The 13,651-nt window shown below is 38.6% G+C and overlaps 1 protein-coding gene across 4 annotated transcripts in view; it reads left to right on the top strand.

Annotated features, from left to right (window-relative positions):
• The window catches only part of PIR (pirin), a 92,576-nt gene that overhangs the window by 74,461 nt on the left and 4,464 nt on the right, over window positions 1–13,651 (top strand). For all 4 annotated transcript variants that reach the window (XM_070603746.1, XM_070603744.1, XM_070603747.1 and 1 more), the window contains 2 exons: window positions 5,350–5,432; window positions 12,437–12,503. In XM_070603746.1, the coding sequence (XP_070459847.1) occupies window positions 5,350–5,432; window positions 12,437–12,503 (150 nt within the window). The remainder of the gene's footprint in view (window positions 1–5,349; window positions 5,433–12,436; window positions 12,504–13,651) is intronic.

Genomic DNA, 13,651 nt, shown 5'->3' with positions numbered 1-13,651 from the left:
CACACAGATCAATGGAACAGTATTGAAAGCCCAGAAATAAAACCACACATCCATGGACAGCTAATCTTTGACAAAGGGGCTAAGAACATACAATGGAGAAAGGGAAGTCTTTAGTAAATGGTGTTGGGAAAACTGGACAGCCACATGAGAAAGAATGAAAGTAGACCATTATCTTTTGCCATACATAAAAATTAACAAAATAGGATTAAAGACTTGAAGGTAAGATGTGAAATCATAAAACTCCTAGAAGAAAATATAGGTAGTACACTCTTTGACATCGGTCTTAGAAGGATCTTTTCAGATACCATGTCTACTCGGACAGGAGAAACAAAAGAAGAAATAAACAAATGGGACTTCATCACCCTAAAGAGCTTCTGCAAGACAAAGGAAACCAGGAACAAAACAAGACAACCCACCAACTGGGAGAAAATATTTGCAAATCATTTATCAGACAAGGGGTTAATCTCCAAAATATATAAAGAACTCACACAACTCAACAGCAAAAATACAACCTGATCAAAAAATGGGCAGAGGATATGAACAGACGTTTTTCCAAAGAAGATATACAGATGCCAACAGGCACATGAAAAGATGCTCAACATCACTAATCATCAGGGAAATGCAAATCAAAACTACATTGAGATATCAGCACCTTACACCCGTTAGAATGGCTCTACTCACCAAGACAAAAAATAGTAAGTGTTGGAGAGGATGTGGAGAAAAGGGAACCCCCATACACTGCTGGTGGGAATGAAAACTGGTGCAACCACTATGGAAAACAGTATGGAGATTTCTCAAAAATTTAAAAATAGAAATACCATACAACCCAGCTATCCCACTACTGGGTATTTATCCAAAGAACTTGAAATCAACAATACAAAGAGACTTATTCATTGCAGCATTATTCACAATAGCCAAGATGTGGAAGCAACCCGAGTGCCCATCGACTGATGAATGGATAAAGAAGATGTGGTGTATATACAATGGAATACTACTCACTTGTAAAAAAAAGACAAAGTCATCTCATTCACAACAACATGGATGGTCCTGGGGGGAATTATGCTAAGCAAAATAAGCCAGACAGAGAAAGACAAACACCATATGATTTCATGCACATTTGGGAGATAAACACATGGACAAAGAGAACAGATTAGTGTTCTCCAGAGGAGAAGGGGGCTGGGGAGTGGGCATAAGGGGTAAAGGGGCACGTACATATTGTGATGGGCAAATAATAATGTACAACTGAAATTTCACAATGTTATAAACTATTGTGACCTTAATAAAATTTTAAAAAAGAGAAAAAAAAGGAAGAAAGACTGTGCTTTAATCCAACCGACAGACCTACCTTGACTCTATTTCTAAAAATTGGCAAATGAATGCAAATTTACACTTTAATTTAAAATAAAATGTTTGAGTTTGTCTTTTTCAATTAATGATCTTGATTGTGTCAGATAAAGGGGCTTCCACTGTACATATGAAATTAATGATATCAAAATCTATGATGGAAGTACCAGAATGTGTGGAACAGAGAGTAAATGGGATAGCTGTTCTTATAAAGAGAAGAAGAAGAAGAAAGAAATCTGGCATATGGGGAAAATTGTACAGCAATTAATCACACATTGAAGATGCAGCACTGACTTTAAAATATGTCTTAAAGTATTTTGCCCTTTTATGATTGTTTAGGCAAACAAAAATATTTGTAATTAAATTGTTTTCAGTTAAATTTTCCTTAACTGCACTATTAGATTTAACATTCTTGGCGAAGCTTCTCAATGGAAACTATTTATTATCTGATTTGGCTCTATTTATAATTGAAAGTAGTCAGAAACAATAAAATATATTTCCTTTGAGACTTATTTTAGGTTCAGGAGATAACCAGATGGGTGAAATAGCATAGAAATGACATGAAGATAGAATCAGTTTTGCTTTCTGTGACCTTGTTTTAAACATTTCATAAAATAATACAGAAGCTAAAGGTGCGTTTAAAATAATTAGCCTAGAAACCTGACTACAGGCTCTATAAAAAAGGCCTGCCGGGGGGGGAGCATTGCCAATGGCCTCTTCAGTATCAATACTGTGATTCCTCTCCCAGATCAGCAAGAAGAATGGGCAGAAATACATTCCATATAAAGTTAGAGTGAGCGCTCTTAGCAAAACATCAACTCTTGGTTTCTAAATTAAGATTTCCTCACAGACCAATGAACGCCATAGTCAAACAAGCTACCCTGATAGGAGGTACAGAGAAATCCCAATTCAGCATTATTTTTGAGAGCTGTCTCTTGCCAGCTCACTCCATTAAAACAGTGAAAGAGGGGCTGGCCTGGTGGATCAGCAGTTAAGTTCACACGTTCCGTTCCGCTTCTCGGCAGCCCGGGGTTGGCCAGTTCGGATCCCGGGTGTGGACATGGCACCGCTTGGCACGCCATGCTGTGGCAGGTGTCCCACCTATAAAGTAGAGGAAGATGGGCATGGATGTTAGCTCAGGGCCAGTCTTCCTCAGTGAAAAGAGGAGGATTGGCAGCAGTTAGCTCAGGGCTAATCTTCCTCAAAAAAAACAAAACAAAATAGTGAAAAGGCTTTATAAATTGTTTTAGTCTGTGTATCATGAAATGTTCTATGTGATTAAGTTAGGGGCCAGGAGTAGACCATGTGGGTAATGGGTGCTATATGTGGATTAGTTGAAGATAAAGACATGGCTCATTGCTCCCAGGGAATCTTAGTAAAGCACACAATAAAATGCTGCTCCATATGACAGTTGAAAATATTACCCAACTCTAAATGAGGTTATTCTTAGCCTCCCACACCTCTCTTTTATTGGCCAAATCCTTGCATGAGTGGAAAATCCATGGAGTTCTATCATTTGCTTCCATGAAATTTGTTGACCTAAATCTTTGGTGGAGAAGAAACCTTTAGTGGTATGCTGGGGCTGGCTCTTGACAGCTCGCAGGAGCTGGTTGGGCACCTCTTCCCTGACCTCACACTGGGAGCTTCAAGTTGGCTTCACTGGGACCATTTACACCACGGAAATTGGCACACACTACAAATCAAGTTTGTTCTCCCCTTTGTCCCCGAAAGCCAGTTGTTAAACGTTAACCAGCACACCACTGTCTCTGGGACAAAAGTTCTTAATCTTCTTTGTACCATGGACCCATTTGACATTGGCCAAGGCCCCACCTCTGAGTGATATGGTATTTTTAATTCAATGAAGTCATTAAAATGTTAAAAGAACAGGTTTATAATTATATGGGTGCTTCTCTACTGACATTTGAAGTAACATGATCCAGCAGCAGGTCTGTTCTAAATTCTAAGTAGTGTTGAACATAAAGTGTGTTTTGAGAGATCTGCAACACTGTAATGTGATAGGAAAATACCTGTGATTTCTACTGGAGACAGTCATCAGTCCAGCTAATACTGCTGTGGTTTGTTACCTATATTCATGACTGAAGGAAAGGCCACATTTCAGTAGGCTGTTAGTGAAAATAAAGATGTAATTTATCTCCCATCCAAGTCCATGATCGCTCTAAATTCTATCTACGGACTCCTTGGGAGCACTCTGACTCCAGGTTAAGAACTCCTCCTCTATTAGAATCCTATTTCACATTTGCAAGCATCAGAATGAACCCTGTTGCTTCACATAGGTTATCTCCAAAGTGGAGATAAGGAGGATTTCTGCAGAAGATATAGCTATGTTTAGAGTCTAATCAATATTCACAAAATCCACAACTTATGTTTCTATTACATAATAATTCCTCAAGCTATTGTTTTCATTTAAATAAGCACTTCCTTACTGATTATTCAGCTTTAGCACTAACGTGTCAGGTGAATGCCCTTATTTATATCCCCAGATGTCATGCAGGTGTATCCCCCTGGACATCCTTATGGGCCTCTCACCCTGCTTAGAATCTTTTGTCTGTTGTCCACTTGCATGAATGGTTTTTAGCTGACTGAAAGACCCAGCCCAAATCCCACCACCTCTCTACGGCCTCCCGTGGCTGTTCTAGCCCACTTTGGCTTCTCTGTTCTTTAGCTCCTCTTGCAGAACCGCTGTTGTAATCTTCAGGTCACTACATCATTCTGCTCCTAGTGAGAATCATGTTAGACTCTTCTTTGTCCCACTGTCACCGAATCTTGAGATTCTTTCACAACTCCACCTCTCCAATCCATCCCTGTCTTTCTGTGTTCACTCTACTAGTTCAGACTGTAATTCATTTTCACTTAGACTGTTAGAATAAACTCCTAATGGGTCATCCTAACTTCAGTCTTCCCCCTTCCAATTTATTCTATTCTCTGCTCCCAGAGTCATTTCTCCATGACACAGATCTGACCATTTCACACACACACACACCCTCTCCTCAAAGGCCCTGCATGTTATATGGATAAGCGTGGCCTTCAAGTCTTTCCTTGATCTGAAGGCAGTCTACGTCTCCATCATTCTTCCCAGAAGAATGTTCCAGCAATGGTAGAAAGTTCACCATTCGCCCAGAGATGCCCTGCACATTCCCATTCCCTTGTCTAGAATGTCCTTCATCCTAGCTTTGCCTCTTGTAGGTCTGTCTAATCCTGCAGAGCTCTGTTCAAGTCTTTACTCTTCCACAACAAATTCCTAGGGTCCCTAGACCTGAATTCGCCCCTACAACCCCCTGTTCGCTCATTGAACTTTGCTTATTACTTTGTTGTTGCCTTTAAGACACAATTTGATTTGTATTGTTTCATCTGTGCACCTCAGTATAGAAGAGATGGAAACATATTCATCCTGAAGATCCCCACTGCACCCCAGCATTTAGCACAGGGCCTTGTTCATAGTTCAATAGCTATCCAACTTATTTTTCAGTTGAATAATTCTCTGGTTATTTTATGAATATATATTTAGTTTCTCCCAATGAGATTTTGAATTATTTGTACGCTAGGAATCTGCTTTGCACTTCTTTGTATTTTCTCATAGTATTAAGGCAATTGTGGGTGCTCAGTATACTTGTTGAAATGAATTTACTAATTTTCCTAAGTATGCTTAACCCCTGTGAGATTTATAATTTTCCCAAGGAAACACTCCTATTAGCATATAATGCCAAGGACTTTGCTTATTAATTGAACTGTTAGGCATGACATTAAAAGTGTAAATGGAAATACAATGCAGACTCAACCCCCTTTTCTTTTCAACATTGGAAACCAGCCAATTTGAGACTTTAATAATTGCAAATATAATCAACCAAGAGATTTAAGGAGATTCTTAAGTCTGTTATTTCTGAGGTTGAAATTAATATTACGGTGCTATGTAGTTAACCAAATTTGTAATCATTTGATAAATATACTATAATGAGTATTAAATTTAGTGGGTCATCTTTTTTGTAGGGCCTGATGATGCACAACAAAAAATAGAACCTCATCACACAGCAGTGCTGGGGGAAGGTGACGGCGTCCAGGTGGAGAACAAGGCAAGTGTTAAAAATCTTGAATTTTCTTAACTTGTACTTTCTACTTGTACTTTGAAAATGCCTCAATCTCCTTTGTAGCTGGAAATTTTTCTCTCTTCCTTGAGGAAAGAAACTATGCCACAAGTTTATCAATGCCTTTCGTTAACCTTTGTTATTTCTCTTGGTTTATTTCAAAGCTTTATCTATACTGGTTCCTCATCTTCAGGAATCATCTGAAGTCCCTATTGTTTACCTCTAGAAATTTGGGTCTGGAGGCAACACATCTTCCTTGTCTCTTAATTTTCTTTCTTTATACAATTGATTTATTTTATTTTTAGCATAAGTGAAATGGATCGGCCCATTAGGAGTCTAAATATAGATCTACGTGTGTACTCACATAGAGCCCTTTGGAAGTAGTCCCCGTTTCGAACTGAGAAGAGAACACGATGCATTTCATAGTCCTTTTGTATTGCATCCCTGTGTTTTAAGTAAAGTTTCTGATATTTTAGGCATCTTAGGAGCTTTTTCTCCCAGGTTGCCAAGTTTCTTCCCTGTGTCTTTTTTGTTCTCTTGGGTGATTACCCACCATCTTGTGAGCCTATTAAACCAACTTGAGTACTTTGTGTCATTGTAATAAAGGGGATTGAGGAGACAATCGTGCAGAAGCTCCTGAGTAGATGAATTTTGAAAAGTAGGGATGAGCACAATTTCAGTGTGCAGGTGACTGGTGGAGAGGCAATCTGACTGGCTGGGCAGGGGCGAGGTCCTCTGACCCTGCTGTTGGAGAATGCAGTGGACTGGAGGAGTTCTCACATCTTCTGCCACTTGCCTGGCAGCTCACCTCCTGCTGCTTTAATTGTCTGCAACACCACCGTGAACTGTGAGGTAAACAGAAGAAAAGCCTCAGGAGCACCAGAGGAAATGCATATGTCAGGGTCTGTGCTGTTTATTATTAGAGTGAACTGTATGAAACTGCCACTTTTTACCTACAAAAATGGCAATCTCGGGGCCAGCCCCATGGCTGAGTGGTTAAGTTTGCACGCCCTGCTTCGGTGGCCCAGGGTTTCGCTGGTTTGGATCCTGGACCTACACACTGCTCATCAGACCATGCTGAGGCGGTGTCCCACATGCCACAACTAGAAGGACCCACAACTAAAATATACAACTATGTACTGGGGGGCTTTGGGGAGGAAAAGAAGAAGAAGAAAAAAGATTGGCAGCAGTTGTTAGCTCAGGTGCCAATCTTTAAAAAAAAAAAAAAGGCAGTTTCATTGATTTCAACCCAATGCAGGAAAGAGGCATGGAATCTACACATAGCCCAGAACCTTCTGATAGTGGATTCGTTTGTAATGTTATCTGGTTTAACTTGACAACCTCTGTTTTTCCTGTAATATAGCAGGGGGCACATTGCAAATGATAGGGATTTGGGAGCTGAAATGGAAAACCAGAAAGAAGTGGTGAGGGGAGCCAGAAAGACGGGAGGCAGCTGGGCTAGAAAAGAGTTGGCTGAAACCATCACTTCATCGGCAAGCAGCGCTCCTGGCTCCAGGGGCACCATTCTGTTATGTGCACTTCTGTAATTCTTGCTGTATATAAGCATAGCCTGAGCCGTCAAGACATTAGAAAGACTTCTATGAAAAAATTAATTTTTAAAAAAATTAGCATTTAAATTGGCATTTGTCACTTATATCCATGAATAGTAGAAAGCCCCTCTTAGATTACAACACAAAAGAGATTGTGAAGGTGTGAGTCTTGACTTTGCCACTTGTTAGCTGTGTGACTTTGGACACGTTTCTCAACCAATCTGAGCCTCAGTTTCTTTGTCTGCACAATTCGTATAATGATACCAACTGCATAGGGTTGTTGGAAAGAATATATGAGATTACATACGTCAAGAGTCTCCTCCAGATCTAGCACAGGGCTCAGTAAATTATGTCCAATAGGCCAAATGTAAGCCTGTTTTTGTAAATAGAGTTGTATTGGACCATAGCCACACCCATTCATTTCTGTTTGTCTATGGGTGCTCTCACACCACAATGGTAGGGTTGGGTCGTTGCAAAGAGACTGGATGGCCCACAAAGCCAAAAATATTTACTTGCTGGCTCTTTACAAGGAAAAGCTTGCTAATCCCTGGTCTAGTACATAGTGGGTGTGCAATAATGGTAGTTGGAAAGTTCACTGATCTAAACAGGTAATTTAACAGATAGTCATGCCAGATACATGTTACCTAATAAGGATTCATACCTTATACCCTGAGGTTTAGGGCATATGACAGTTTCTATAGCTAGAAAAAGGCCCTAAAGGATCCTGATTCACTCAGGCTTCAGGCCAAGGTTATCTTCACTTGGAACTAGTTTTAGCCAGAGGATAGATAAAGACAGATGACGTGACTTCCTGGTGCTCCCTCTAATCCCATTTGCACTGAGTTGTGGTCAAGAATGAGGAGTTGATACACTCCCTGGTTTCCTTCTAGCACTGTTCTTCCTGTGCTTTCACTCCTCCTCATTTCTGTGTCTTCCACCATCACGCCTATCTTTCTGGTTGACTAGTAGTATGGGTGATTTCCTCTAGAGTGACCAATCCACTGGGGCAGGAGAGGAGGGCAAGGAAGGATTGACATAGATCACATCTTTTCTCTCCCCAGGTTTCTCTGCTCCATCTTAGCATTTGACGTATCTTAGGCCAGCACATTTTAGGTTGCCGGGACTCCTGTCTTCTTCACTCAAAGGGTAGACTGCCTTTTGTGACCATTACTCTGAAATCTTCCTTGGTGGGTAGCAACTACAGGGGCCTGGTTTATGCTAGATTTAAGAGACTTTAAGCCAGACCCTTTGATTTCTTGGAGGAAGCCCAAACCCCAACAATGGCTTCAAAATGGCCTCAACTTTTTCAGAGTTCTTCGAGATTGGGGTCAACCCCAGGCTACTCTGGACATTTAATCCTGGACTGTACTGTACTAGTCACCCTGGAACAGCCTCTGTTTCCTGGCCTAGGGCTCTTCTGTGCTGCTTTGGCCCACAGTTGGTGCTCCGGTTGCCAGGGTAGCTCTGTGATCAGAGAGCCCATGGATTTGATATGAAAGGCTCCATCTCACCTTGAGACCCATGTTTATACTCGTGTCCTATTGAGAAGGTCTTAAGCCTCATGGATTAGCAAACTCATTTGTAGTTTGTCAGGGTAGACACCAATTCCTCACTTGATGCCATCGAAACCGTACTTGAGAGCAACGATACTCTTTAACTGGCGGCATTCACGGCGAGCTCATTAAATTAATGCAGATTAACATTTGATTAAAATAAAGATTGAAAGACAGAAATAAAACCAAACACCCTGTTAAAGCTGGACAACTTTTTTGTTTATTTATGCATAAAAATTTATAACAAAATAAACCATTAATTGTTTTAAACTGATAGCAGTTAATTGTTTATCTTTTATGGCCTGAGAGGTGTAAACAGTGAAGTCTGGTAAGAACGCTTGCATGCAATGAAGTCATGCTAAAGCTCAGTTTCTTGTCATTTTTTCAGGTACTGTATCAGTATAATAAATGTTCTTAAAGCAAAAGCATGCCCTCAGATTCATCCGCAGTCCTACTATCATCTTAAGCTTTATGTTTATAATCAATCAAACAAACTGTGAGTACATACTCATAGTGTAGAAATGATCCACACCTTAAATGAATCACAGGGCCTTCATCTGGGCTTTGATCATTTATTGTTGGTATCTGTGGAACTCAGGACATAGCTTGGCAATAATATTTATGGAATAACCAGAGTAATTTGTAAAAGTGAATTATTTAAGTAAACCCAGAAAAGCCTAACTCTGAATTAGGAGCTCTGAGAAGGTGCACCAAAGTAAAAGACATGGTCTGGTGCCAAAAGATCCTGAATTTTAGTTGGGGTAATGATACATGAAGCAGCAAGTGGGCCTCTGTTACCTTTGTAAGGGATCTTTGCATCAAACTCCCAAAGGGCATAGATCCACACAGGGACTCATGTCTTAACCAGGTCTTTCATTCTCTTGCTTTTGCTTGATTTTCATCATTTGATACCCTATACAGGGTCACCATAGACAAGGACTTCTCAAGATAACAGCACTTGGGACTCTGAATCACATCAACGCTCTACTGAATATCCAGAAAGATTATCAGCTTTCCCCAAAGAAGGCTAGTTAAGGAAAGAAAAGATGCATTTAAGAAAAAAGAAAAAGACAGAAAACATCTGGTTTGGGTTAGAGGAGAAAGGGCCATTCAGCGGTTAATTTTGTGGAAAAGTCATTAAAAGAAGCTTGGACCATCCTTCAAATTTCTAAAATGGAAAACCAAACTCTTGAACTCCTCCACACCCAGCAGTTTAATCATTTTTCACTTCAGACCAAATTCAAGTGTCCTTTTATCCTATTGTCTGAATTATAAAGCGAAAGTCATCATTTGATTTGAGCAGTATCAAAAGGGGCAAAACGTTTATTTTAAAAATTTTATAATCATTCCAAAACGTGTAAGCTGTAGGACATGTTTGCTGTTCACAAAACAAGCATCTTCTGAATTAAGAAACTTGCATTCTGAGGAGTCAGCACATCCTTGACACAAGGAGGTAGGCTTTTCCTCTTCACTCCTCTTGTAACCTCTAGCCCTTAATCCTCTGCCTCCTGACCCGAAAACTCATGTGTGTCTCCCCTCCAGAAAAACACCTCAGAACACTATTTAGTGACGTCTTCTTTCAGATTAAATTATAAATGATGTAATGCCAACCATCTGAACTCTCTTTCTGAGATACTTTTCTTTCAAATATCTATTGATTAACACTAAAATTTCACCACTCCAAAGCCCTTAGGGAATAAATCTTTTTTAATAACTGTATTTTGTTAAGTTCAATTTTTAGTGACTTAAACATGGCATTGAAAAATAAATCATTTCAGATAGAAACCTTCCCCTTTCCTCTGGGCTTATGTTATATTATGTACGATTTGACTTATAACCTTGGCTCATCAGCATGTACAGTCATGTTGCTTAACGACAGCGATGTATTCTGACAAGTGCATCAAAGGTGATCTCGTCATTGTGCGGACGTCATAGATTAGACTTAAAGAACCCTAGATGGTATAGCCTACCACACACCTAGGCTGTATGGTACTAATCTTATGGGACCACTGTCGTATATGCTGTCCCTCATTGACCACAATGACGTTATGTAGCACATGACTGTATGTTAATTGTTGTCCTGAGCTATAAAGTATGATGGTGTCTTTAGCACCTGCTGGCTCCTACAGTAAGTGGTCCTACACTAATTCTTAAGCTTCTGTGCCAGTTTTTCATAGTTTTTTCTTTTTCTTTTCCACCATTGATGTTAGGCTGTCCATTTTGTGGTATTGCTATATATATATAGTAGTGCTTTCCTGTCTTCTAGCTTTGAATCTCTTATAGATCTGATAACCACAAAGCCTAATTGTTAGCATCATGTATAAAGTAAGAGCAAGTAGGGATTGAGTGAGGATGTGTGCTGAGGTTACAGCACTAATCTTTATTATATGGGGCTTAGGACATCTATTTTGAAATTTGAATTAGCAGAAGTCTTTTTAGGCTGACCCTTTGGTTTTCAGCTGGGTTCGTATTAGCACATTTTGACAGCAAATTGGGTTATGGATAGTTAAGGTGATGATGTATAAATAAATCTAGGCCTGGGAATGGTTCAATAGAGATATTTTTTAAACATGCAGAAATGATTAAAGCATCCACTGGGTGGATGTACTAAATAACACCAGCCTTGGGATTGTGGGGAGTAAATTGACTTTTGCCGAAACTATTCTACTCTAGATTCCCTTTTAATAAAGTTGGAGGCAGAAGGAGAAATAAATTTCAGTCCTGTAAAATATGAGGCTTTTTTTAAACTACGTGGAAGATTAAAGAATTCATTATTCATTTTTATTGAGTCCAGTGATAAGTCTCCTGGCACTAGTGACATTGTAATGATTTCTAATGTAAGAGCTGTGTATTAGTAGAAGCATGTAAATATAATGTGATATAGTTTAACGTAATATCACATATTTAGAAATATGCCATACTATTAGAATATGGGCGAAATTTTTAAAAATTTCGAAAGCTTTGTTCTAAAGTGCCTATCATTATGGCTTTATTTATTGTTTTATTCTAAATCAGATAAACCTAAGAGACACTTCAAAAGAAATCCATAATATTCAGTTATCTGTTAGTGAGTGCGAGACCACCCTAAAATCTAGTGTCTTAAAGCAATTATTATTTCTCACAAGTGCGGTGGGGGTTCTTCTGGTTTCTCTGGCATTACTGGGTGAGGGAACATCAGCAGTGGTGGGATTTGGAGTCATATTGTCAAAGAGCTCTCTGGAAGGATTACTGCACCAATTTAAAATCTCTCAAATGATATATACAAGTGTATCTTTCCCTGCATCCACACTACCACTGGATATTCTAATTAATATTTTTTTTCAGTTTCAGGGGAAAAAAATCTAATCTTATTTCTAAATAAAAGCTTTTAGAGACTTAAGAGGACCATTTTGGAGAGAAATTTGCCTGAGCAGATGTTCCGCGGATGTTTTTCTAAGGTTCCATTGAGTGTAACATCTCTGGGGCATATTTTACACGAATCGTCATAAGTGTCAAAAGTAATAAAATGTTACTTTTGGATTTGCATAAATAATCTTCCCTTTAAAAAATGATACTGTTAGTGGGGAATTATAAATCGTATAATAAGCCAAGTCAATCACATGGTTTGTCTTAAAGATGTTTCCAGTTAAAGAAAATCTTAAATTCTCCTTCTTAATTTGAGAAGGTTAATATTTTGGCAGTCTGGACTTTTCTTGAGTTCTGATTGCTACCAAACATTTTAAGGAATAAGCATTTCCGTATTGAGTGCTGCACAGAAAATATTTCTGGAATTTATGTTCAGAATTAGGAACATTGTCCATTTGGCTAGTATGTCAACTTCAAATTACTCCTAATTTGACATTAAGAAATAAGCTTGTTTATTATTTGATGCTTTCTTCCTTGACTTTAGGATCCTGAAAGAAGCCACTTCGTCCTAATTGCTGGGGAGCCATTAAGAGAACCAGTTGTCCAGCATGGTAAGCCCAAAATGATGGCGATTTTCTTGGTTGATTTTCTTTTTCTTTGAAAGTAGTGTACATATATAGTATTATTGGAAAGACTAGCTGGATTTTTATCCTATCTCTCCATCTACAAATTTGAGAATTTTGTTTCATTTCTCCATTGTCAGAGGAAAATATATACATGGCATTTATTTCTACATTCGTTCTCTTCTTTCTTTTAAAGAAACATTTCTTGAGTACCTATCATGTGTAGGGCATTGAGCTTGGAACTGTGGGGAAAACAAAAATAGTATTTTTGCATTGTGTCATAGGGAATTTCAACTGAAAAAAGATTTTGTGGTCTATTGGGGACTTGAATATCATCTTTATCTTTAGCAAAAATAACAGTGTTTGTTTTCAGTACTGTCCTTGTGGTCTATTGTATTTTTAGTGAAAAATAGAAATCTCTTAAGAGTATTTCTTTGGAAGTTCTAAAATATTTGAGTAACTCTTTGTTTATTTAAAAAAATGAATAGAAATAACTGTGGTATAGTAGAAATAGGACTATACTTGGAGGCAGAAAATCATGGAATAAGTACGCATAATAGCCACTTCAATTCTTTGTCTTGATTTTCTCATAATATTGTTGTTTGATTAAGTGAGGAACATCTAGAAGCACCTAGAATCCAACTTATTTAGATAAATGCCTATAAAATGTAACATATATGTTCACTTATCTAATTATGAAATTTAGCATGCATTAAAACCCTAGAACATCAACTTGCCGTGCATGAATTCTCAAGTATACACAGCGATTTCAGGGAAAACCCCCAGCTGATCATAAATTTAAAGAACACCGATTATTTTAAAAATATTCTTCTTTTTGTTCTAGTCATAACTTGAGAGGAAAGCATTAAATTATACCCCACCTTGCTGATAGCATTTGACCCCCATTTTGCATGCTTCGGTTTCCACTCCAAAGGTTTATGGTTCTTGTCTCCTTTTATCTTGATTGAACAGCACTGAAATAGTTTGTTATTTTGGAAGAAGCCTGTAGACCAATTGAGTAGGGCCATAGTCTTTATTAACAGCGACTAGAGTTTAGGTGGGAAAAGGATGTATGGGATCTAAGTCTTTGAAGTTAGACTGCACCAGTAATGGAAAAAAAAGGAGTCCAACTGAAT

The sequence above is a fragment of the Equus przewalskii genome, chromosome X (genome assembly GCF_037783145.1).
Source record: "Equus przewalskii isolate Varuska chromosome X, EquPr2, whole genome shotgun sequence".
Classification (NCBI taxonomy): Eukaryota; Metazoa; Chordata; class Mammalia; order Perissodactyla; family Equidae; genus Equus; species Equus przewalskii.
This window is presented reverse-complemented; position numbering and strand designations above follow the sequence as displayed.